The sequence below is a fragment of the Zosterops lateralis genome (assembly GCF_965231275.1).
Source record: "Zosterops lateralis genome assembly, chromosome: 14".
NCBI classification, from domain to species: domain Eukaryota; kingdom Metazoa; phylum Chordata; class Aves; order Passeriformes; family Zosteropidae; genus Zosterops; species Zosterops lateralis.
In genome coordinates this window covers 14,000,630-14,026,046 of record NC_139774.1, presented here as the reverse complement: position 1 = coordinate 14,026,046, position 25,417 = coordinate 14,000,630, and the positions used below count along the sequence as shown (strand labels likewise).

The window sequence follows — 25,417 nt, the reverse complement described above, 5'->3', positions numbered from 1 at the left end:
CATACAAAACGCTGAGTTTATATGGTGTTTGAAAATCTGATGTATAACACTATTCCTTTCCTCATGACTTGTTATCTTAGGAATAGATCTTCCAAAGAACATTGCTCCCAAAGTCTGGCCTTGAAGTGCAAGCTTCCTTTATGAGTTGTGATTTCCAGGGTGATGAGGGAGCAGAACACCACTGATCATGGAAAAAATGTGGAAGATAGAGGAGATGCTGGGGGGGAGCACGAAGTGGAAATATCTGTGTGATGTTCTTTAGCGAAGACCAAGGGCACTGAAGTGTTTTCTCCTTCTAGTGCTTTATGCTGAATCCAGAGTTCTCAGAAAAGTGTAAAATCACATAATCAAAAATTGTTGCATCTTTTCCTTTAGCAGGTTTGCTGGCAGTGTATTTAAATTATTGCTATGAAATGTTTGAGGGTTAATTTTAGTGGAGACATTAGCTAAGAAAATATTCTTCATTTATTTTGCTGACCATATGCAGAGCCTTGTGTCCCCACATCCATGTTTCCAAAGAGTTTCTGATTCAAGGTACATGGTGTAGGGAGAAATAGGGTGGGATTTTTTTTCAGTGAGAAACCAGCAATGATTGATGTGGATAATTAGTTCAGGCACAACAGAACTAATTGTAATGTTACCAATTGGAAGCTATTACTAGAAGCAGTACAGTTATAGTTGTGTATAAGTGATTGTAATCTCCTAACAGATAATTGACTTCACTTAGAGCATATGAATCTGTAGAGAACACCTTGTGGTCCTGAGCAATGAAAAATTCTCATTCTGAAACAAACATTTCAATTCAGGATGTTAGTGTTTATTTAATTTTTTATTAGCATCTTGGGTGGAAGTACAATGATTTTACTTTGCCAGCATAAAAGTCATTTAAAAAAGAATTTCTTAGTCTGGAAGAGAGAAAAAAAATGTTTTTCAGGAATTATTTTGTGGTTATTTTATAAGGGGAGGAAAAAAACCCAACTGTGATGAAGAACTAATATGTTACTGAGAGCAGAATATACCTCACGCCCATCAGTATTGTCCTTCTGAGCATTACAGCTTGATTCATGCGTCGTGTAAAATCAGAAGCCTGAGCAAAGTAGGCAGGTTGGAGTCTGTTGAAATGAAACACAAATAGAAGTTTTCTGCAGATACATTTATCACTTCCTAGTGGTCATGTGTATTTATGTCCACATTGTGGGTTATGTTCAGTGTCTGCTGATAGGGAGGAGGAAGACAGGGCTGCTTTTAAAGTCTGGCTGTTCTGTGTGTCATCTGTGAAGTGTTCCTGCAGTCTGTAAGGTTTTATTTTCATACAGGCCGTCCACAAGCTGCCTTTCATTTTCCTGTTTCAAAGAAAAGTGCTGAGGACAATCTCAGACCCTGTAGGATTTTTATCCTCTTCATGCCTGAAAGCTGAAGTGCTTTCTGACTATTGCAACTGTAAAGGTTGAAGTGGCAGATACTTGATGAATGTTTTGGCTGTACCTTCACAGATTCTCTCTGATCTGAGTTTTATATGAGGATGTACAGAATTTCCTGTCCCCTCTTGCTGCCTGCTTGTTCTCCCTAATACCAACTAAGCATCAATTCCTACCTCAAATGACACAACTGAGATGTGTTCAATAATGCTCTTCCCTCTCACATCTCTCTCCTCTCACCCTCTTCTTATTTTTTGGGTTTTTAGGATTCTGTAGGGTATGACACCTGGACCCAGATAATATCTTTATCTCAAATGTCCAAGTCTAAAAATGTAGCTTAGAACAAAATTTGAAACTATTTATGGTTGATTGAATTCTTTGAAAAGTGCAGACAAAATTGTGGACAGAGTAGGAAGGATTTCAGGGTACGTGGTACAACAAGTAATTTTCAATATATATCCCATGATAGTTAATAAAATGCATATGAAACATTTAAGGGGAAATGTCTTTTTTTCTGCTGCAGTTGGAGATGGTCAGGTATTTACAGCTATTACCCACTGACTTTATTAGCAATGTCTATTTATTCACTTAAGAAGAATTTAGTCTCAGACTTGAGCTACCTGTTCAGTGTTGCTGTAAATTCCAGCTGCAAACATTTAAAGTTGCAAGAAAATTAAAAGCATTTTGCTGACTGTCACAGTGTTGTTCCATAGAGATGTGACAGTGCCCTCTCTTGGCTTTTGAAAACAATTTTATTTTTCAAAAAAGAAAATTATACTGAAATCACTTGAGAGGGGTACAATAAAGAGTAAAAAAGAATCTGTTGTCATTAATCTGTTTAAATAGACTTAAATGTAAGACACAGAAGAATGTAACAGTTTGTGCTGTTCATGTAAATTCTATTGCTGTACCCTTATTTTGAATGTAGCTTTTCAAAATACACTTTTCCTGCTTAATATCTTTGTCCACGTCAGAAGTTTCTGTAAATGTTGTTGTCATGGGATTCCAGCGGTGCAGGGTCTGTGTGAAGGATTGGGGCAGATTTGGGGGGGCTGGTTCTCAGCCCTGCCTGAGAAGTTCCTTTCTGTCAGCCCCGAGTGTTGCCCGGGTTTGTTTGCAGAGCCGCCTCTGTCCCTGCGATCCAGCACGATTCCCTGGAAGCTGCCCAGGATAAACTAATCAGAGAGCCCCCCCTGGTGTCGGAAAGTGTCCTCGGATATTAAATTTATATCAATCACAGGAAGTCTTGGCAATCAAGCTAGTCAGTTTTTCCCTTCACATCTGGACATAAATTATTTTTTTGCTGCAAAGGTCACAGGAATCATGGGTAGGGCAGGGAATGAGGGCCATAGAAAACATGGGAAAGGAAGAATAAAACTGTATTTCCACCTTTTTAGAAATGGTTATTTTTAAGTGACCTGGAATGATGCCAAACTATACAACAGTGAGGGGTTTTTTTTTCCTCCTTGAAGTTTACATTTGTTGCTGAATTAAATGTGGCTCTAAGATGCTTTGGTTTGGAATGGTTCATTCCATTAGATCTCAGCTTGGCATTTATAAAAGAGCTTTCTCCTAGTTGCTGAGAACAATAACTTTTCTGCAGGAGGGGTTTAGAAGTCGAGCATGTTTCTGTACTTAGAGAGGCTTAACTGCACCTTTTTTCTCTTGGCATTACTTAATTTCCCTTGTTTTCCTTCCGTTTCCCCGTTCCAGCCCTGCTGCTGCTTTAGCCACGTGCCCTCAGCTCCTGCACAGCCAATGCTGCCATTTATTTTTCTACACTTAAGTTTGCATCTCTTCAAGCATTTTCCATTCTTAAATTCTTTGCTCTAAGAAATTAAGGAAATACTTCATTTTATGCTTCCCCCTCCCAGGTCTCCATCAAGTCTCTCAAACAAATGCTGAAGGAGGGGTTATAAAAACAAGCAGAACCTTTCCATTCAGCTCCCTGCCTTTCCTTGCTTTGGACAAGGGAACCAGTGTGCTGCAAAATCCTGGAGCTTTGGGCTTGTGTTTTTTCCACGCACGTGGGAAATACAGATGGGATTGGTTTACATTTGTATGTGCAGTAAAGAAAATACCAGAAACAGAAGCTTGAGGTGCATTCAGCATAAATGAATTTGTAAAACCTTAATTGCTGTTCTTCCAAACTACTGCTGTGTTCTTACATGCTTGTTGTAATATAGATAGGTTCTGTGAGCTTGCTGATTATTTATTCAGTCATGTAGCTTATGCTCTCTTTAGACACAAAGTTGAATAAAATCATACATCAGGATCTGACAGCAGGAATTCTCATGCTGAGAATCCAAGATTAAGTCCAGAAATTTTATTCTGTTTTAACAATTACCTTCTGTGTCCCCTTTCAGACTTGAGGGGATTTCATTCTTGTTTCTGCTGTTTATAACTCCCAGTTCCAAGATCTTTGCTATCCTTATGCCAAATAAAATTGAGCAGGAGTTTCTTGAATGCTGCTTTGTGCAAACTCCTACACAGACAGAGGGATAACTGTTGGGATGACTATTGAGCATCTTGGTTATTTATTTTTTCTCTTTTTAAGTCATTCAGGTTCAGAAGAGGTTCTTAAGCAGCAAATGCTTTCTCCACATTGCATTATAAATCATTAGATCTTTCCTGCAGTTTAATGAATTTGTTGTGGGTTGGTTTGTGTTGGAAGTACTCACAGGGGTTTTTCTTAGCTTCTGAATCAGTTATGACGTACTTTTAAGTAAACTTTGAAACTTCTGACATCCTAGATGTGTAAATGTGTTGTTTCAGTGCACTCCAGGTATGAAGGGAAAGCAGAGATCACCAGGTTTCCTTTCACTGCTGATTTCATTGCTGGTGTCAGTCTTGATGCTCCAGAAGCAGAGAGCAATTTTCAACTGTTCTCACTATGAATGAGGTTTTAGGGCTGCTCGCTCACCTTAAAAGATGAGGGAAATGATTGTGTTATCAAATACATCTGGATGCTTTTAGAGGCACGAAGGAGATTGCTGGGCTCATATGTTATCTGTTTTAAAGATTAATTAAAAAAGAAATCATATGCTTACTAACATCACAGAAAAAAAAATTCCAAGTAAGGTTTTCTGTGACCTCTGAAAGCGACAGCCCAAGCTCCTTGCAATATTTGCATTGCTGTAATTGTAACTGAGTGCTCTGCAGCTTCCCTTTTGCTGTTTTCCCTTAATTAATTAAATTCAAGCTAGGAAACAGACTTTCTAGTAAATCTCATCTCCCTTACTTCGGTCTTCCATGTGATTTTTTTTTTTTTTTGTTAGTTTTTCACTAACACCTGTTTGGTGCTGATGTTCTTGATTTTTCTCTTGTAACATTAAAAAAAAAACTTGTCTCTGATTGAGTTATAAAGCCTCTTGCAAGTGACTCTGTACCATTACAAACCTGTAAGCAAGCCGTACCTAGCTGCAGAAGCCATCAGCCTTGACTCTGGTGGTTTGGTTTGCATTTTAATTTGACCCAAAGCCATTTTTACTGGACTGAATCCGGCTGTAATGTAATCCCCAGTTTCTCATCTGTATTCTTGAAGACTAATAGAATAGTAAAACCTTCTTAAAGATAACTTAAATGTGGTGTATAGTGTCCTCAGGGTAACTTGTGCACTAAAGCTGTTTTCTTTCCCACTCTGTAGAGGTATCTCATTAAGTGAGATCTGCACTAGTGTCATTATTAAGTTTTCATGTGTTTCTCAGTTTTGATGCTAATCTTCATGTGTGTGATTTTTTTTTTCCTTTGCAGCACCAATGTGGTTATGAATTATTCAGAAATAGAGTCTAAGGTTCGAGAAGCAACCAATGATGATCCGTGGGGACCTTCAGGGCAGCTCATGGGAGAGATTGCCAAGTAAGTGATAATTTGACTCAGTGATGAAGAAAAGAAAGGTACATTTTATATGAGAATGTGAAATTTGATGGTAAATCAACTCTGTGGTATTCAGACTGATAATGCCGAAAAGTTGCTGTAAATAAAGTCTTAAAGTTTCTTAATGCATAATTTCAGAATGTATTGAAAGCTGTCAAACAAAAAATGAAGCTCAGTTATTTTTTAAATTTGAGATTTTTCATTTATGTATCCTCATAATTCTTTCAATATAGATGACTTTTTTTGAGTATTCATTTTCAAAATGCTTTCTCATAACTGTTCTAAAAACAGCAAAACATGTTGAATTTTTCCTTGAGCTTTTTTTTTTGTGTTAAAATCAGTTTGAAATTTGCATGTTTGATCAATTGCAATAGTTATTAGGGTATTCATATTCAGCATTATTTCCATTAAAAATTACTGAAGGTTCTCAGATTTTTAGAATTACTCTTTTCTTTTGTAGTCCTGTGATGTAAATAACTGATCTAGGAGTTAAAACAGGGGCAGCTTTTTTTGTTGAATGTCATCCGATGTGGCTGGGCTTAGATCACTCCTGCCATCTACTGCCAGCCCTGAGTGTGAACAGGCTCTTGTGGCAGACCCGGGAAAACGACATTTCCGTGCTGCTTTTGTTCCCTTCTTTAGGGCCACGTTTATGTACGAGCAGTTCCCGGAGCTCATGAACATGCTGTGGACTCGGATGCTGAAAGACAACAAAAAGAACTGGAGGAGAGTTTATAAGGTGTGTAAGGATCAAGGCTTGGTGCTCATGCACTGTCCTGGTGGAGTTCTTGTTTAGATAATCCTACAGCACTTTCTCCTCCAGCAACCTAGAATTTCTTCCCTAACTTTTATAATTCTGTTGGTGAAGTCAAAGCTGTTTTTCAAATGCTGTGTATGAAAAAACACGACGAATTTTTGGTTTTAGAAGCACTTTAAGATGTTACTTAATGAACACAACAGAGCAATTCTATTTTGTTGCTATTCAGGTATTAGAGTAGCACTCACACTTTGAATCTACCCAATGCTGCAGAGCTCCATGAGAAGGAGATGTTAAGTTACTGTGCCATCAGGAGAACATTTTTGAAAGAATCCAGGAATACCTGAAATAAAATGCAAACTAATCTTCATTTTCTGCCAATTTGTAATGCTTTTAAATTATACTTTGCCTTTGAGTGGGCCAAATTTCCTTGCAGATCTTACATGACAGTTTTATGTCCTAATTGTGTTTTGGAAAAGATCAGAGTCATTTGCATTTTTCTTGTCTTTGGTACAGAAACTTTTTGCTTGAGATTGTGTTGTGCTACACTTAAAGTGGTGTTCAGTGTTCACTGAATTATGCAAATATAACCTCCTTTTTTAGAATTGATGTATTAGACTAGGTTATACTTTGTTTTTCTTGATGGCAGGATTGTAGCAAGACAATTAATTCTAAAGCATGGTTTGTGCTTTTCACAGGTGCTTGATGTTTTGTAGTCATAGTAATTGTTTTCCCTGAAGTACAATAGAAATTAATATTTAATGCTATCACACATAGCTACTTAATGTTATAAAGACTCCTTGGAATTGCTTATCAGGTTTAGATTGGTTGAAATAAAATGATAGTTTTAGCTGATAAAGGCACTACTTCAGAGAAAGTGGGTTATTTCTATCCAGATACAAATCCTCAACATAAAGAACTGAAATTAAAGTATTATTTAAACTTAATTTGTTTTGTCACTTGTCTAAAATTGTCCTGAAATGCAGTTTTGTATATCCATTGAATCCTGCAGAAGGCTTTTTAAATTCCTGTACAAGTTACCTTTCAGTGAAAGCCATTGGAAAATTGTGAACAAAAGAGGCAAAAGAAAATGCTTCATTTCACAGGTTAACTTTTTCTCCTTAATTGCTACTGCTTTATCTTAAAACAAGCAGTAGCTGATAAAGGTAACTATTTGTCATTTAGTAGTAACAAGCTAAAGTTCTAAAAATACAGTTTGGATAGTTTAAAGAGCAAAATATTCATGTGAGGAAAACATTTTTTACATGGGACTCATATAATACGCATTTATTTAAAAAGGGGAAGTTATTTACTAATTTGGGGAGGGGGTAGGTTTGGGGTTTTTGCAAAAAAAAAAAAGGTAGAGTTTTTGTTCATGCAATCATAAGGTGCTTTGTATTTTTATAGTCTTTGCTGCTCCTAGCTTACCTCATAAGGAATGGATCAGAGCGTGTTGTTACAAGTGCCAGAGAACACATTTATGATTTGCGATCCCTGGAAAATTACCACTTTGTAGGTGAGCAATAGAAAAATCTTATAAGCAAATTAAAACAGTAGTTGGAGTTGTCAGTCACCTGAACCAGCTTAGAAGCTTCCCCAGTCTAATTAAAATGTGACTGTTGCCAGTTGTGTGAAGAGTGCAGAATCCAAGACGTGGGGCCCTAGAGTATTAATTAGTGAAGACAAGAACTTGCAGAAAAGACTGGCTAATAACAACAGAACCAACACAACATGAGTGTTGGGGTTTATATTAAAATATGCACTAGAGACTGGTCCCCTGTGGTGTCCATAAAGGAATAGCTTTAATCATATGGGAAGAAAAGGTTAGAGCTCCAAAACACACACATCTGTTTGAAGCTGGGGTTTTTTCCTCCCACCAAATAATATTTACAGTGCAAAGGCAGCAAGGCCAGTGTGTGTTTTGAATGTGAAAAAGGCTGGAAAGGAGCACATTTAGCTTATAGTACTTCCCAACTGAAAGCAATTTTTCAGAAAATCACTTCTGCCGTGAGACTGAGTTCTTGCAATGAAACTTGCAAAAACTGCGCTAAAAAGGCTGATGTTTTGAGGGGTTAAAATTGTTCAATTGGAGAATAAGAGTTCTGTCTCAGTCTCTGTTAATCTCCCCTATGTTTAAGTACACCATTCAGTGCAAACTCATTTATCTAAATTTTGTGTTAATTGGTCCCTTTTAAACAGACTGGAACTCATGCAGTAGTCACAAAATCTTTGACCGCTGTGTTTATGACTCAAATTTCTTTTTCAATTTGGTGTTCAGTATTGCTGCCTCTCACTTACAATTTTCCTTTTTTCCTCCCCTCTTCCATCCATCCTCTCTGTCCTGCATTACCTGCACAGATGAGAATGGCAAAGACCAGGGGATAAACATCCGCCAGAAGGTGAAAGAGATGGTGGAGTTTGCCCAAGACGACGACCGGCTTCGGGAGGAGAGGAAGAAGGCGAAGAAGAACAAAGACAAATACGTTGGGGTGTCCTCGGACAGTGTCGGAGGGTTCAGATACAGTGAGTACTGGGCTGCCCGGGGCAAGGATTGCCAATCCACTTCTGCTTTCCCAAATAATACTGTTTGGAGCCTTGAAATACATCTGTGGATTCTATGTTTGTTTCCTGGCGTCTGTCAGATCTGACTTTAAATACAAGTACCCAGGGATGTTTCTCCTTGCTCCCAGCCCCTGCCATAGTGTGTAGCAGGGATGTGAGCTTGCACTGAGGCTTCCATCTGATATATCCCAGCATGCCATCCATGATCCAGCTGCCAGTCTGTGGTTTTTTTGGCCTGAGTAAATCCTTGGCTGCTTTTAGTAAGGGATGAGTACCAAAGTCCCAGTGGCACAAGGCTCTGGTTTGCTGGAAATGGTGATTTCTTTGAGAGAAGAGTTTGCTATAAGAGCTCAGGAGTAGCTCTTCAGGGCTTAAACTTCACCTGTGTCTGATGCTTTCTGGTTTTTTTCTCCTCTTCTCTGTGAGCCTTCCACTTAAGATTTGATCCCTCCTGTTTTTGACAGGTTGCTTTTCCATTCTTCCTTTTCCACATATGCAGAGTAGTTAAAAATTTCCAAGGCAGAATATTTCTTGTTTTATTACATTCCTTTAGACTTTTGCTACCTGCTTGGAATTGTGGTGATTCTCTTTTTAAGAAATACTTATGAGTCACTGTATTTGTACTTTGAGTACATGTCCCTCTGTTCTTTCACTGAGCTTATCTTTGACTTCTCTGTGCAGAGTCGTGATCTATCCTTGTAGTCTGGGTAGAATCATTTCTCCATGTGCTCCTTAAGTATCATTCAATTTTTTTAATTTAAAGGACTAGTTTCTTTGTCTTGTATTTAATTTTTGTAGTAAAGAGTTTTGAATTATTCCTTCGTTTGTTGAGTAAAGATAAAAAAAGTCTTTCTAGCAGCACAAAACAAACCCTTTCCCCAGTGAGATTTCTAATCAAAATGATTCTAGTTATTTAAATACAAAATGCTTGCATTAAGATTTTTTCATTAGTTTATTTTGTCCTGAAAATACTGAGCTCTTACTTGGTGTCTGTTTTAATTTTAAAATTTCTATTGCACAGGGAAACCTCTCTAAAGGAATCTGCATTAAAATGCTTGAGAGCGTGACATAAACTGAAATAAGGCCGTTTTATTCTCCTGCAAAATTTAACAGCAGTACATTTCTGAGCAGTGTCTCCTTTTCCAATGATAAAGATCTCACTGAGTATCTCATGGATTTGTAGCAGGTTCTCTACTGGAAAAGTTTTATGGATCTAAACAAATATCATTAGAAACTTGCACCTACGTCTTTACTAAAAAAAATACACTTCATATGATATGAAGTTATGAGACAGGTATAATTCAAATTTTGTACTTTGTAGTGCTGGAATCATAATTTTCATTTTATTAAAATGACTAAGTTTAATACCCCTTGAACATCACATGAGCTGCAATATCATTTGTATGTAACTTAAAGTAGGGATTATTTCACTGTCCTTCCTTTCTGCTACCCAATTTTACTCAGCCTACATAAAAAACGAAAGTCACTATTGTTTCACATATTTAAAAGATGTACAAAAAATGGTTTATTTCATGTGTATGATAGTCCAAAATATAAAATGTTTGCCTACAAATGTTGTCTAGAAACTCAGCTGGTTTGATTTGCTCTATACACCTATATTTGAGCAGAAGCTCTGATACAAGATCACAATACAAGTTAAAATGTGCAGTACTTCTGATAGTCAAGTCTTTGCTAAAATGTTGTTTTTTTCATTAGAATTAAACTCAGGTTGGCTGGGCATGTATAAATAAACAATACTTTAGTGTTTTAGACATCCTTAATGGGATTGTACAATAAATGTGCTTATTTCAAGTAAAACTGGCAGCTGTTTATAATCTAAAATACCAGTATGGAGGTCTGGAATACTAAATTAGAAGAAAAAGTTTTTGATTTCTTGATAACAGTGCTCAGGAAAGATGTTCAGGGTATTCAGTGGCCTCTGAAAAAGTGAGTTGCTTTACTGCCTTTTCTTTTTTTCATCTCTTTTGGGAAATTTTAAAAACTTTTTTTAAATTGCTAGGTGTGGAAAATGAAAAGTTATTATGCACATTTGTTCAGTATTTTGGCAGTGTGTTTTTGTGTATTAAGGTCATAAATGTATAAAACCTCCAGCAATTTAACTATGGTCACACAGCTCAGCCAGGAATGGAATATCCTGCACTAAGGAGCTTTTCCAGAAGTGCCATGTGCCCTTCCTGATCTGCTTCTTGTGCCTCTGGTGCTTCTCCAGCAAGAGCCCAACAGTGTCCTGGTGTGCTGTGCACTGAGCTTGTGTCATTGTCATAAACAAAAGTCTTTGTAGCTTCATTCCTGCCATTTACTGATGGGCTTTTCCATGCTGTGCCTGGATTCAGCACTGGGGGAGCTTTCAGTTTTCTCTGTAAACTTGTACAGCTCATGTGTGTAGGGCAGGGGAGTTTGAGAGGGACTCCAGAAACACCACTGCCTTTTTTTTTTTTTTTGTACCTTTCATAGTTTTTATCTGTGTCTTACCAGGTGAAAGATACGATCCTGAGCCCAAGTCCAAATGGGATGAAGAGTGGGATAAAAAATCAGCTTTTCCTTTCAGTGATAAGCTGGGGGAGCTCAGTGACAAGATCGGCAGCACGATCGATGACACCATCAGCAAGTTCCGGAGGAAAGATAGAGAAGATTCTCCAGAAAGGTGCAGGTATTGGAGTTGTTTTCACCTGAATTTATCTGTGAGGTTGCTCTTAAGAAGCAGTTTGGCATTGCTGGATATGAGTTACAATCTTCTGCCATTCTTTTTGTCTGAAGGGGGAAGCATATTTGGGTTCAGTACCTGCTTCCTGGGCTTCTGCAGGTCCCCCTGGCCTTGGGGAACAGTGTGGCTCTGGCAGTAGTTAACTGCTCTTGGCTGCCTTCCACTACTGCCCCAGCTGCTGGCAAAGCAGGGAATTTGGCTGAAATATCCTAAGCTTTTCCTTGTCTCAGCAATTCAGTGCTCATGTGCCAGTGTACTGAAGGCTGCCACTTAATGCTACACACACACTGAATGCTGGAGTGCCAAGGAAGAAAATTGAAATTGCTTTGACACAGTGCTGCTTCCCTGAGCTGATCTCAGGAAGAACAGCCTGCAGGTGATTTCTTTAAAAAAAAAAAAAGTCCATTTCAGCTGGGGCTTTTCAAGAAAATTCTGGTATTTTACATCTGGTCATTAAATTTCTTCAGTAAGGGAGAAAAATCTACTCTGCTTTGGCTACGGGAGGAACTTTACATCTGTCACACTTCAACAGGTGCATTGAATTTAATTATCTGGATATCAAATTTGTACTTAACAGAATCTGAAATTGCTGTAGAGAAACTGCTAAAGTACAACTGTAAATTCAAATTTGCACTGAGATTTGATTAATATTTTTTACAAGAATGTCTTTAGCTAGTCACACATGTATATGAACTTCAGAATACATATGCACACATCTCTGTGATGCAAAACTAAAGCAATTTTGCACAGAAACAAAAAATAATAATAATGGCAGCATTTCTGGGGGAAACCCCATGTGGTCCTCTTGCTGAGGCATTAATAAATCATGAAACTGGTATTCTTTGCACACATCAGGGTTCCCTCTCAGAACTTAATATCAATGGACTACAAAGAGAGGGGATCAGAAGAAAAGTAAACAATCTCACATGTAACAATGGTACATTTCTGTGTGCATTTCTGTACTTATCTTTCAAAAGCAACTTGTCCCATGATGTCTGCAGACCTCACCAGCCACGTTTCACATAGGGGATGTACAGTAGACTTTTTCTTTTAAATCTTACTTCCTTTGTTTTATTTCTGAATGGCTCCTGTCTCTTACTTCTGCTGGATAAAGTCTTGTATTTTTCAGTGGTGTAGACAGTCCTTTCTGCAGTCTAATCTTTAGCAAAAGCAGCTTATTTTGGTGACTTTCCACTGTACATCTCTACCCCAAGTTACACTGCTCTTTTTCTCTGGCTAATACTACATTTTTCATTTTTGCTTTGCTCTTGTAACCCTTGTCTCTTCTGTTTGATTTATCTCTTTTTTGGTCTATGTCAGGTGGAGTATTTGGCTAAAATTTATAAAAGCAATAAACTTGGGACTTGGAATAAAAGGAGGAGTTTTGGGAACATACATGAGCAAAGGCAGTTTGGTGCTTGCAGGTTATTCTGCTGCAGGAAGAAATCCAGGCTGCAGCATTTCAGCTTCTCTAATACTGCTTCAAATCTCAGCCTGGAATTTCTTCTTCTCTTCTCTTGGCATGGGGATCAAATACCATGGAAGGGATTTTTTGCAAAGGTTTGAATTAAGAGGTTTCTACAGAAGCCATCAGAGGATCTAAGAAGATTGAGCTGAAGGTTATAGTGTCTGTGTTTATCCTTAAAGATACTGTAAATACATGCCTTAGTGCATGCTCTATTAGCAAAATACTATATTTAAATATTAAAACTGAAGATGGCATGAAATTTTAATTATCATATAACTTAGGCTGAAAATAACATTCTTTTGTAAATGCCTCATGAAATCTCTGCATTTGTGTTTTCACACTTCAGCAATTTTTTTGTAGAAAAAGGTGCCAAAAATGCTCTGGCTTATTTGTAGCCTGCTGCCATATAATAACAATTAAGTTGCCATTTCACTTGGAAAAGTGACTCAATGGTGATACTCACTCAGCTGGCAAATGTGCTGTTATGTTCTATTGTTTCTGTCTTAATAACTTTATAAACCATTATTGCTTGAGTACTGTAAGACCAATAAAAGCCTTGAAGCACAACGAATAAATGTGTCTTACACATCTTACCTGTGGCCAATAAAATTTGGAAGCCGTGGTCTTTACACACCAGCAGAACTTGGCCAGACTTGTGGATTTCTGACTTTACTTACAAGGCCAGTGGTTTGCATAGATGGAAAAAAATGCTTGAAGGAAATAAGAACTTTACCAGAGAGCTAAATGATGCAAAATATTGAGTGTAGAGTGAATTTCAGTGCAACTGCTTTATACAGTGAGCTCTGGAGAAGCCAAGTTTGGGTTGTTTTTTTTTTAAATTTAGATGAAAAAATGTTATGGGGGAAATGGATTCTTTTTTTCCAGTAATATATCCCTGTGCAAGTAGTGAAAATGAGAAGCAATACCCCATGAGGTGGGAAAGCCTCTGGTTTTCTTTCTTAGGTGAATAAACCAGCTGCTGTCCTGAGTCCAGCACTGCACACTGAAATCCTTGGTTCTGAATTACCTGCAGACACACAGAGGTGGTTCTGAAAAATTACATTTCTTTACTAAGAAGTCTTAAAACTGTTAATCCTTGTTTCTCCAGTACTCAGAAAGGTTAATGCAGGTAACAGAATAGAAAGGAAACAAAGCTTCCAGTATTCCTCTGAAAGGAGGCAACAGCCGTGTTTAAAGGCAATTTGTATCTAAAGAATGACTTTTACATTGGAGTGTAATTTAGAGATACTTAAAGTCTCAGTAAACAGTTTTTGTTTTCTTAAAGGTTGTTTAAAAAAACCCCTCGCTACAAAAAACTTTAGGCAAAGGAAAAGAACATGTGTCCATACTTTGGTTTCTCAAAGTTGTAATTATATAGTTTCTTTGCAGAAGTTTTTTTAATTATTTGGTACATTGCTATAATTTTATTTTTAAGTTCTCTGTTCAATTCTCAGATGAAGCACTGCAATTTTATTGAGGACAGTAAACACACTTTCTGCAAACATTAATCTGTAAATTTTTTTTTTTTTTGTTAATGTGACTATTAAAGAAAAATAAAAAGTGGATCTCCAGAGAGACTTTGGAAGCAGTACAGGTTGTCATAGAAAATTGAGTCTTGTAATATTTATTCTCCTTTCTGGCATATATGTTTAATTTCTTTCCTCAGAGCCTTTAGTCATTTATTTTGCTGTATATCACCAAAGACTGACTTTCTCCATTCTTGCATTAGTGAGATTGATCTATGGCAGTTCTCTATCAATCAGACTTTGCTTGTCACTTTTTTCCTGAGCCCACAGAGCATTCTTGGACTCTAGCGTGGACAAGAAATGCATTGCAGGTATTAAATAAAATCCATGGAGAGACTGAGCCTTAGTTGTGTTGTCCTGGTCTTGGATGCTTCCAGCAGCATCCTCCACTCGCCTCCAGGGCTTTTGAAATGGATGCCCTGTGTACACAACAATGTGCAGATCCCTCTGCTCTGGGAGCTCCTGCTGAAATCCTGATGTCACAGATGGAAATGTGGCTGTGGTCCCCTCTGGGGGTTTGCCCACACAGGTGGGACAGCAAGGCTGTGCTCACACAGGGGTGAAGTGCTTTGGAAAAATCAAGCTAAAATGATGCCATTTGAGCTCCCTTATCTGTGAAAGGCTGGCTCAAGCCAATGCCAGGAGCTGCTGGTTGGTCAGCAGCTGTGAAATTTATCTTTTAACAGTAAAAGAATTGCAAAAGGGAGTGAACATTGGTGTTGAGTTACTGAAGTGAACCATCCCCAGCAGTGAGCAGGTAACATGCACAGAGGAAATGGCACATGCAACGTGTTCCCAAAAAGCCACCATTGTTAGCAGAGAACAAAGGCTCCCCCCCAGAGTATATTGCAGTTACTGTCACATTCCCTCTGACAAAGGGACAGCCTTTCTTAAATTTTTCAATTTTAGTATTCTAATGCATTATTAAAATATAAAACCCTTCCACTTTCAACTCTGTTGCTAAGGGAATTATGATTTCAAAATACATTCCATTGTATTTAAGTTTCCTCTACAGCAATTCTCACTGTTGTGTACAAATCCTGATGGTAACAGGCAACATGACTGGTGGTGGGGGCCAATTACTTTCTTTGTGAAAGACTTAAAATACAAAAGTAGAAAATGTAACAAATTATTCAAATAGTTTGCAGCAACATCTAAAAAGTTTTTGCCTAAAAGGGTGATATTTTTATTCTTTTACATTTTGAGAACAACTGTGCGTGCTCTGATAGTGATAACATTGCATTGCATAATTCTGCAAGCATTCTTTTCCCACAAACATCTTAAAGAATATGAAAGCTTGTTTCCCTGGAAAAGGAAATGAGCTGAAATACAAATGGAGTTGTTCAAACCCAAAAGACAGTACAGAATGTGGTTCATTGCTTTCTGTCTCTTGGTGTAAGTACTGAGCACACCTGCCAACTTCACTTTCTGTTGCTGAAGTGTTACATAATGTGTGGGGGAGTTCTGTCAGAAGGTAATTCAATGTACTGGGTTTAAACACTGATTTCCTATTATCCTCTGTCGTGGACTTACAGTTCATGTTTAACAAAATAACCTGCTTTTCTCCACTGCTTCTGTACAACAGGTGCAGTGCTGTGTGGTGTGATGTGTTATGTAAGGGTGAGACAGTTCCTCTCTCAAATGTAGGAAAAAGCAGCATTTTTATCATGAACTGTTGTTACAAGAAAGTGCAATAACCAAAACTCTTTTAGCTTAAGCCAAATGTCTGCCCAAGGTACTGAGAAGTCCATCACAAATGCTGTGCTATCACTTTTGTTTTTCTAGTGACAGTGATGAGGAAAAATCAAGAAGAGGCAAATCTCCCAAAGCTGAATTTAAAGATGAAGAGGAGACTGTGACAACGAAACACATTCATATTGCACAAGCTACAGAAATTACCACCATCAGACAGAAACGCTCAGCAAATCCTTCCAAAACCATTGACTTGGGAGCAGCAGCTCATTACACAGGAGATAAAGCAAGTCCAGAACAGAACTCTGCTGCTCATCCTGCACAGCCTACAACAAAGGTGAGACAGCAGGACAGCACATCACTTTGGAAGCTGTTTTCTTCTATCCTCTAAGACAATTTCTGATTTAGGGTGGGTTTTGTGATGCAGCCTTCAAGGGAGCTGTTTTATCAAGAATGTTTAGTTGGACCTACCACAGTCTATGGAACAGTATAATTGTAATTAATTGTGATTGTTTTAAGGTGTAGAATTTTTTTAATATAGTCATAGCTTGTTCTGCTGTCTTCAGGACAGCAAAGAGAATTTTGGCATGAAGTGTTAAAGACTCTATGAAGCTGCACACTTACTGAAAACTTACCAAATTCTTCAGTTATAAAAAAACCATGAGCCTTTAGCTTTTCAGTATTTGATTTCACAGTTAGCCACATCGTTGTTGGCTTTAAAGACAAATCTATTATCTTTTCAAAGCAAAAGCAAACAAAATCCTTCAAAACCCCAGAAAACTTCGTAATATAATTTGTTTAATGGCACCATGAGTTGAGATCTGGTGTAATTTCTTCTCCAGGCTGCTGTCCCCTCTGGCAGCAAGTCCTCTAACGACCTGGTGGACCTGTTGTTTGATGGAGCCAGCCAGCCAGCTTCCACAGGTAGGTTTGGGGTCTGTTCCAGTTCTGAGGAGAAGCTGTTTTGTTGCTAGAATAAAGATAAAGTAGATAAATTGAGAAATGAATGCTTGGAAAAAATGTAAAACTGCCTAGAAAGAACCATTTGTAGCAAGGTACTGTGTGTGCTATTGCATGGGACTAATAAATGTGAGGAGCACAAAGATTAACTGCTAGATCAGTCTGTCAGAAACTGTGTATGTAATGCAGTTATTTATAATTAACTCTAAAAGCAAGTGCAATCCATTCATATTCAAGCATTTCTCATAGTGCAGTTCAAAAGCTGGGCAGATGGATAATCTTCATGGAAGCTTTCATCTGAGGTATATGGCAAACTTGTTTCTTTGTCTTATTTTCTCTTGGCACTTGGTTGATCCAAACCCTAGATCCAAAAAGAAATTACTACCTAAAAGTGAAATTACTCATTTTGAAACACATCCTTCTTTCTCTAAATGTATAGCAAATCTTTTAATCTTCACATGGACTTACCTTTATCCTCCCAAAATGCAAATTTTTTTGGGGAGTGTGTTAAATTTCAGTGCATTCCTTTGGGATTGATAGGAGTTCAGAGGATTGGTGCTTTGCTTTTAAAAATCTTAGACTTGAAATTTAGGCTTGTTATTGTGCATACAGGTTCCTGGTATCAATGGGTTTGTGGTGGCATGGAATAGAAAAAGAACTTCTGTGCACTTGTGGTCTGATGGCACCGTTGGGAGAAAGTGAACTGTAACATGAGGCCAATTTGAGTAGCAAATAAACACAAGCATTTCCTAGAGAGAAACTTCTCAGGGACCTTCCCATTGCAATGAGGAAGGGCCCTGGTGGACAGGATTGTGCTGGCACTGCAGAGGGCTGTGTGTATCTCACTGAGCCAAGGCTCTGATGAGCCCTTGCTTTAGAGACAAGGTGAAATCACAGAGGCTGCAGCAAGGAGTGGCAGTTCAGAGGCTGCAGGCCACGAGTGTGGCCCTGTGGGACAGTCAGGGATCTGTAAGGACTGGTCTTGCTCACCCCTAACTGAAGCCACACCACTCCTGGGGTCATACCCAAGGGATTTGTAGGGTCACACCAGGGATTTGATTGTCATGGGTGACCAAAGTCAGTACCAGGACCATTCTGTGACTGTCATTCCTTTCATCACTACCCAGCCCCTCTGGCAGTGTTTAATACACTGGAAAATGTATCAAAACTCTACTGCAGGGCAGGGAAACTGTCGTGGTAATTTAGTATCAGACATCTGTCTTAATCTTTTCTTTCTTATTTTGAGTAGAGCTTTAAAACTTTGCTCACTTTTATTTTTGGGAAAGTAGACAGTGTTTTATGTCTGTTCTCAAATGAGTTAATTCCTAGAGATTAAGAAATACAAGTCATTTCATGTGTCTGTGCACAAATGAATAAGGAACAACTTAATTTTGTTCAGTTTCCTATTATTTTTAATTTCATGTACGATGGTGTTCATTGTACTCCAGAGTTACCACAGTTCCATGAAAGTTTAAGATCCTGGATCAGAACCACTATCCCAAGTCAATACTGAATTTTTTTCTATCTAATTCTTATGGCAGAAGAGATTGGAACCTTTTTTTATATATATATACAATGTGTATGTTTTTACTTTTATAAAAATAAGATTTCACTGAGAATGTTTCCTCTCCAAAGTGAACCTGCCCATATTTCAAACAGAACTATGGCAACTTCTATATTAACAGTGCATTTAAATCTTTCATCACTTTGGCTCATTGCTGTAGTCAGCCTTTTTTCCTTTTTTTTAATCTTTTTTTCTCCTTTTTCCAAAGCAGCATTTAGAAATGGTGCTGAGAAGGGGCACATAACCAGCTGGTCCTGCTAAATAACCTCTGCTGACCCTGAGCAGACAGATGGAAAGGGTTCATTTGTAGTGACAGATCTGGTGTGGGAATCTTTGAGGCTTGCTCATGTTGAGAAGATCAGCGCTGTCCTTCACGTGCAGGTCACTGGTTATGGCCACTGCTCCTTGCAGCCCAGGGTGTGGGAATGTTCCCAGTGTCAGGCAAGGCAGAGGGAAAGGGTCAAAGGCAGCCTTTGATGTGTGCTGTGAAGGAACTGGCAGGGAAGTGATGTGAATTCAGGGAACTTAGGGTTTGCTTATCTGTGTGTTTTCAGGTGCAGAGATGTGAAAGGGTTGATTGGGCTCAGTGTTACTCTTCACTGGAGCAACAGAGTTTGTGTGGGAGGGGGTGCTTGGTTGCCATAAAAGAAATGTAAAACCCCTGGTTAGACCTCCTGGGAGGATTTTTTTGGTGTTCCTGAGCTGAGGTTCCTTAACCTTTCTGTGGAGAGTTACTGCATCCACCTTAATCTGTCACCTCTCTCTGAAACTCAGTTTCACTTGAAAACAGGCAGGAGACTGTGAGGAAAAGTTAAACTTGACCGAAGATGTTAAGGGGTTATTTTGGGTTTGAACCTAGTTCTGTTTTTAAAATTAAATTAATCCCTAGGTGCTGTCAGGCAGCCCAAGGATAATGGGTGTAGCAGGGAGCATTGATTTTTATTTTTTCCTTCAAGCATGTGGTCAGGAGTGTGTCATCTGTGTTGCTCATTCAGCATATAAACTCTCAAACCATTAACCTGTTCTGAACTCTGTAAGTACATATGTGGGGGAAAAATTACTTGAAAATGTTCATTGCAGCAGACAGGGTAAACAGGATCAGGTCAGATTATTAATCTGATATTTCGCTGTCCCTTTTTCATTCTTGGGTGCCAGAATTAAACTTGTGTATAAACACGAGGTGCTTATTAGATCACTTCAGAATTTGTTTTGAAGAAATTTCTTGACTGGGTATGAAGTTGTTTCCCCCTTGAAAAGGTGTTAAAAGACTTTCTGTAGTGCTGTGTCTGAAAATTCAGAGACCATCCTTGCATTCTCTGCTCGTGTTTTATATCCTGCACTACGCGCTCAGCAAGAAGACATTTCCCCTTGGAAGAACAGTCGCCTTCCTGGCAATGTCTACAGTGAAATAACATTAAAAAGAAATACAAGTACACATGTATTAGGAAGTGAATGGTTCCTTTTATTACTGCTGGCCATTTATTAAAAAGAAGATGGTTCTGGTTTAATTAACCCAGTTGAGAGTAGCAGATGGGGCAGAATGTCTTGCAGCGATAAGACAATTCCGAAATGGCACCAGATGTTGGAAGCTGTCCCTGGTGGTGTTTGAGTGCAGCACAGATGTTCCAGTCCCACCTGGCTGCCTCCTAAGCACTGCAGGCTAAGCAGCTGTGATGTAACCTATATAATGTACCCAGAACACTAAAAGCAAAATAATTGAACTGCTGCACATTCTTCTGAGGGTGGGACTGCTTGGAGGTGAAATCTTTGAGGACAAACAAATAAGGTCAACTTCTGGGCTTCCTTTGGTCAGTGGAATCCCTGCTTAAAAGCAGTACCAACCATAACTAGGTGATTTTTTGTAAGTTTCCTGAGTTCATTTTAAAAATCAGCTTTACAACACGGTTCTTAAATCTTTTGCTTTTATACCTTGGATGTATCTTTTTAATGAAAAATTGTTACTATGCCGCATTCAGAAGTTAATAATTTATATGCTGTATACAAATGTCTAGTAGGAAAACTTAATGTTCTTGTTGTAGAAAGGAAGCAAACTTATAAAAAAATGAACACAAATGCAAGCTCTGTCCTTGAAATCCTAATTCAAGATCAGTGCAGAATCATTCATGCTTTAAGTAACACAAAAACTAAATATAAGGTGACATGTAATTTTTCATAGAAAGCATAATAAATTAACTTTTATACAATAAGAGTGTTTGGCCTTTTTATATTATGCTTCCAAATTCTTAATTTTGCAAAGTGCCAAACTGGTAGCATCACTCCCTAGTTAAAAACTTGTTAATCTTTTTAATATCTCTGAATTTATTTTCAGAGGTGACAAAAACTTCTATGTTTTAGTTCTTCCCATGGAAAACAAAGCTGCAAGATCTGCAAGGCAGTTGGAAATAGTCCAGTTTATTGTTGCTCAGGCTTGTATAAACATAGTCTGGGCATGGGCAGGAAAACAGAGCTGACTTAGGGAGCAGAATCAATAAATCCATCGTGTCAAGTGCAGAACAGCTTTTCTTCATAAATCCCACATGCAGTTGTTGCAATGGATCTTTGCACAGTCCTGTAACAGCTTTGCCTTCCCTCTGTTCCTAGGTGGATCAAGTGACCCATTTGGAGGATTTGCAGATTTTAGTTCACCTGCTGCTTCAGCGAGTTTCCCATCGTCACAAGGTAGGATTGATTCAGGGATTGCAGTGCTGTTTGAAGGGTGGAAGGAGGGCAAGAGATGCCTTGTGGCATTATTGAAAGTCCCTTCCCTTTCCAGGGTAAACTGTGTGTGTGTAACTGGACCACAAGTGCTCTGGGAGGAAGGAAGATGCAGCCTGGCTCAATGCATGTGCAGACATTTTACCTGCAGACAGACAAGCTTATCAGGAGACATGGCCACCATCTGAAAAGGTTTCCTTTAAAATTGGACTGAAAATCAATAAAACATGTTTGGAAACCACCTAAAGTGATCCATTTTCCTTTGGTGGAATGTTTGTGGGATCCTGCAGGGCTGCAGACAGCCCTGGAGTGGGGAGAGCTGGCTGGCTGTCCTTTGTGAAGTTAATTTGAGCATGAGTGTTGTTTGTGATGCGGAGTTCTCAGCCAGGGTGCAGGATCAAGTACAGAATGAGAAAACAGCAGAGGCTGAGCAGCAAATCTACCTGGGAGCCAGCTTTTAGTCAGCATGTTTACATCTCCTCCTTTATTTTGCTGTGTTGGGAAGGCTCTACTGGGCCTGGTTTAGTTAATAGACCTTCAGTTTACTTGGTAGGAAAGAACTGCTCTGTTTTTTTACAGGCTTTCACAGTCAAACCCAAGTTGTTTTGCAAACACAAAGCTGCCTACTATGCAAATAACTCCTGTGTTAATACAGTCTAAATTGATACAATCCTTTATCTGCATTAACATGATTAATCTATTCCAATCACCATTATGCAAGGGACAAGGAGTCCTGTGAAATGATTAATCATTCCTGAACAGTGTAAGCCCCTCTAGAAATCTTTTCCTTCTTGATTAATCATCTTTGAAGTCCTACTGAGGGGGCAAAACCTTCTCCCTTTTACCCCCACTTCCATTATTGGTGCTCAGTGCACAGGTCTGAACACAGAAGGAGCACACTCAGCATTTACTTATCTATCAAGAATATTTAAAGTAGGTTTTAATTTTTAATATGTAATACTAATTGAAACATTCTAATATAGTGCCTCTTTGTGAGGAAGATCAAAGCAAATGTTCTAGCAAGGCCCTGAGCTAATGAATATTAGCCCACTTCATGCACTGAAGTTGTTGGCAATACTTGGATTTTGTGAACAAATTTACTCTTCCGCTATTCTTTAAATTGTAATGTGTTGGTAAAGAGAGATGACTAAAGGTTGAAGGTGTATGTTGATAAATATTTACACAAAGTGTAAAAGACTGCTGCAGTTACCCATGAGTGGGTGGAATACATTATGGAAGCAGCCATTGCATAGGGCAGGAAATAGAAACTGGCACTGGATTCATCTGCCCCAGCTCTGTGTTTGAGTCTTTGTTAACTCAGCTAAAGAAATCCAAGAGATTATTTAAATGTCCACCAGCACTCAAAGTTCATTTCTTATGGCAGCACTGTTGTTTGTGACATAGCTGAAGTACCAAAAGTGAATCAGTGAGATAATCAAAAAGCTGAGCTGCCTAGTCCCCAAGCCTGGAGTGTGTTTCACTGTGTGGCCTGTGAGCTGTTTACATGGTGTTGCTTTATATTCAGCATCTTCTGCAAATGCTGTTTTAAGCTTTTCTTCCCCATCACTGCTGTGAATCAACACTTTCCTTGTTAATAGGGAAACAGGTGTTTTGAGGGAGGGAACATGTCCTCCTGTTTGACTCCAAGGTTTGACACACTCTCAGTTCACTGGTTTGTGTCACAACATCTGTGATGCTGAAGAGGTGCCTTTGCAGGTGTCTACAAACAGCTCGTGCTGTTGGCTTTGCCTTCACAGAGAAATACAGAGAGAGCTCTGAGTTCTGTGTTCTGATTTAAACACTTATCTCCAAAAACCCCATCTATTGAAATGGGACAGTGTTTTAGTGATGAACTGCAGGAGTTCAGCAAAGCTGCTGCTGAGAGAAATTATTGATCCAAGATGGAATTTTTGCTTCAAATCAAGGCATTTAGTTCAGAAATCAAATTTAAAAAACCTAATGTGTTTTACATGATCACTTCATGGATGGGAAGTGCTTATTCCTTATCAGCTCAAATAAGCTTTCCCTGCAACCTGCCCTCAAAGTTCTGGGTTTTATTCCCCTCAGCATGGTTTTATACAAAAAGCTACAGTTGTATACAACCAAATTTGGATGTAGTTGTGTTTATCATGATGGAATTTGCTTTATCCAGTTGCTTGTTCCTGACAACTGCTCTCTCTGCAAATACCAGAATGCCAAGATAAAAGGTTGATAAATATTATCCAAGTTCTCAGTGTTGCTCTGACTGTAGTCTCCAGTCTACCCCAAGTTACCTTCCAGTTGTATTCAACTGAAGCAAACCTGTCCCTGCTTGCCTGGCATCCACAGGTGACATCTTATCAAACATCTTCTACTCTCTGTGTACGGGTGTTTCAGATTTCCATTCGTACCTTGTTAAAATTGTTGGAATATTCATGAGAGGGAATGATGTCCAGATGGAGGTTCTACCTGCAGATGTTAATCTGGACGGGCACAGATCAGCTCTCATTTGTTTCAGTTCATGGAGTATGGCATTTGCTCAGTGCCTTTCTCTAAGTCTTGTCTTTCTTCTCTGTTTTCCTTCCTCCCACACTGTTGCCTTTCCTTCAGGCACAGCAACAAGTGGAAATGGAGACTTTGGTGACTGGAGTGCCTTCAACCAAGCCTCTCCTTCAGCCAGTGCTCCATCTGGAGAGCTCTTCAGCAGCCCGGCACAGCAGCCAGCTCTAGAGCTCTTCAGTGGCTCACAGCCAGCTCCAGCCCAGCCTCCAGCTGCTTCCAATAATATGGATCTTTTTGATTTGATGGGACCCTCTCAGACAACCATGACCTCCTCACAAAGCATGAATTTCTCCATGATGAGTTCCAATTCCGTGGGCGTCACTTTACCCATGTCCAGGTCACAGGTATGCTGCTGGTGCTATTTGCTAATAACTTTCTCCTTAATCACAGCTTTGAAAATTAATCCATTCCTCTCCTGGAATGCTTTAAAACTGGTCACTCAGATGTGATCAGCATTTTGTCCAAAATGTTTCAGTTGCCTCCTAAACAGAAAAGTGTCTTCTTAGAGAAGAAATTCATTGCTCTAGGAAGTGTAGCTTCTTTTTTTGAGCAGTTGAGTTTGGTAGTGGAAAGCCATTCTCCACAGAATGCTCCAGGTTTCCAGCCTCAAGTCGGTGGAGGTGGGGACTGGTCTGTTCTCCAAAAGACAGAAATGCCTGCTGCAGTGGAGAGTGGTTTGGAAACTAATGGATCAGTTTGGTATTAGGAGGAAAGAATCAGCATGTTTGAGTTCAAAACTGCTCCACATTGATGTGGGATTGACCTCTGCTTACAAATACTCTTCTAATCTAACTGTGGAACAGCACCTGGCACCCTGCTTTGCGAGAGCTTTGTGGGGTTTTATTATCTTCTCTGGAAAAGTGAATATTTGTTTAGTCCTGTTTCCTACCAGTAAATTGTTTCAAGTGAATCCAAACAAACTTTTCTTTTTTAGCCTCTGCAAAGTGTGAACCCGATGATGCCGAAGCCTAACTCGCTTTATAATGCAAGGACAGAGATGGTCCAGAAAAATGCAAGCAAAACTCTACCCTCAACTTGGTCAGATCCCAGTGTAAATATCAGTTTGGACAATTTAGTACCTGGGATGCAGCCTTCCAAGCCCCAACAGCCATCTCTTAATACCATGATGCAGCAACAGAGTAAGTGATCACTGCACTGTTTTGCACACTCAGCCCTGTCTGTGTTCCATTGGCTGTCCCTGAGATCCAAGTCTTCTGTCCATTACTGTTTTCCTTCTTTCTTTATTCACACTTGTTTCATAAACCACTGTGACATTGTGGCACAAGTGATAGTCTTTAAATGGAGATTGGTGTGTTCAGGAGCCTGTGTCTGTGCAGGTTATGCTGTAGAGCTTGCACCATTGCTGTTTCTTGACTTTGGGCTTCCTGATATTTAGAACTTCTCTAGAATATTTATTGGTATAGAATGATATTCATCCCTTCTATACAAGTTTTCTGAGTCTTTGCACAAGAAATCAGGAAACAAGTGCAATAGAATCATAGAATCATTAAGGTTGGAAAGACCTCAGGGATTGCTGAGTTTAACCTGTGGCCCATCCCCACCTTGTCACCCAGCCCAGAGCACCAGGTCCAATCCTTCCTTGGACACCTCCA

General features: G+C 39.0%; 1 protein-coding gene across 5 annotated transcripts in view; it reads left to right on the top strand.

Moving 5' to 3' along the window:
• The window catches only part of CLINT1 (clathrin interactor 1), a 47,838-nt gene that overhangs the window by 20,223 nt on the left and 2,198 nt on the right, over positions 1–25,417 (top strand). For all 5 annotated transcript variants that reach the window (XM_083871813.1, XM_083871815.1, XM_083871811.1 and 2 more), the window contains exons 2-11: positions 5,172–5,276; positions 5,937–6,033; positions 7,459–7,567; positions 8,410–8,574; positions 11,110–11,284; positions 16,118–16,361; positions 16,867–16,948; positions 21,150–21,227; positions 23,853–24,148; positions 24,739–24,943. In XM_083871813.1, the coding sequence (XP_083727939.1) occupies positions 5,172–5,276; positions 5,937–6,033; positions 7,459–7,567; positions 8,410–8,574; positions 11,110–11,284; positions 16,118–16,361; positions 16,867–16,948; positions 21,150–21,227; positions 23,853–24,148; positions 24,739–24,943 (1,556 nt within the window). The remainder of the gene's footprint in view (positions 1–5,171; positions 5,277–5,936; positions 6,034–7,458; positions 7,568–8,409; positions 8,575–11,109; positions 11,285–16,117; positions 16,362–16,866; positions 16,949–21,149; positions 21,228–23,852; positions 24,149–24,738; positions 24,944–25,417) is intronic.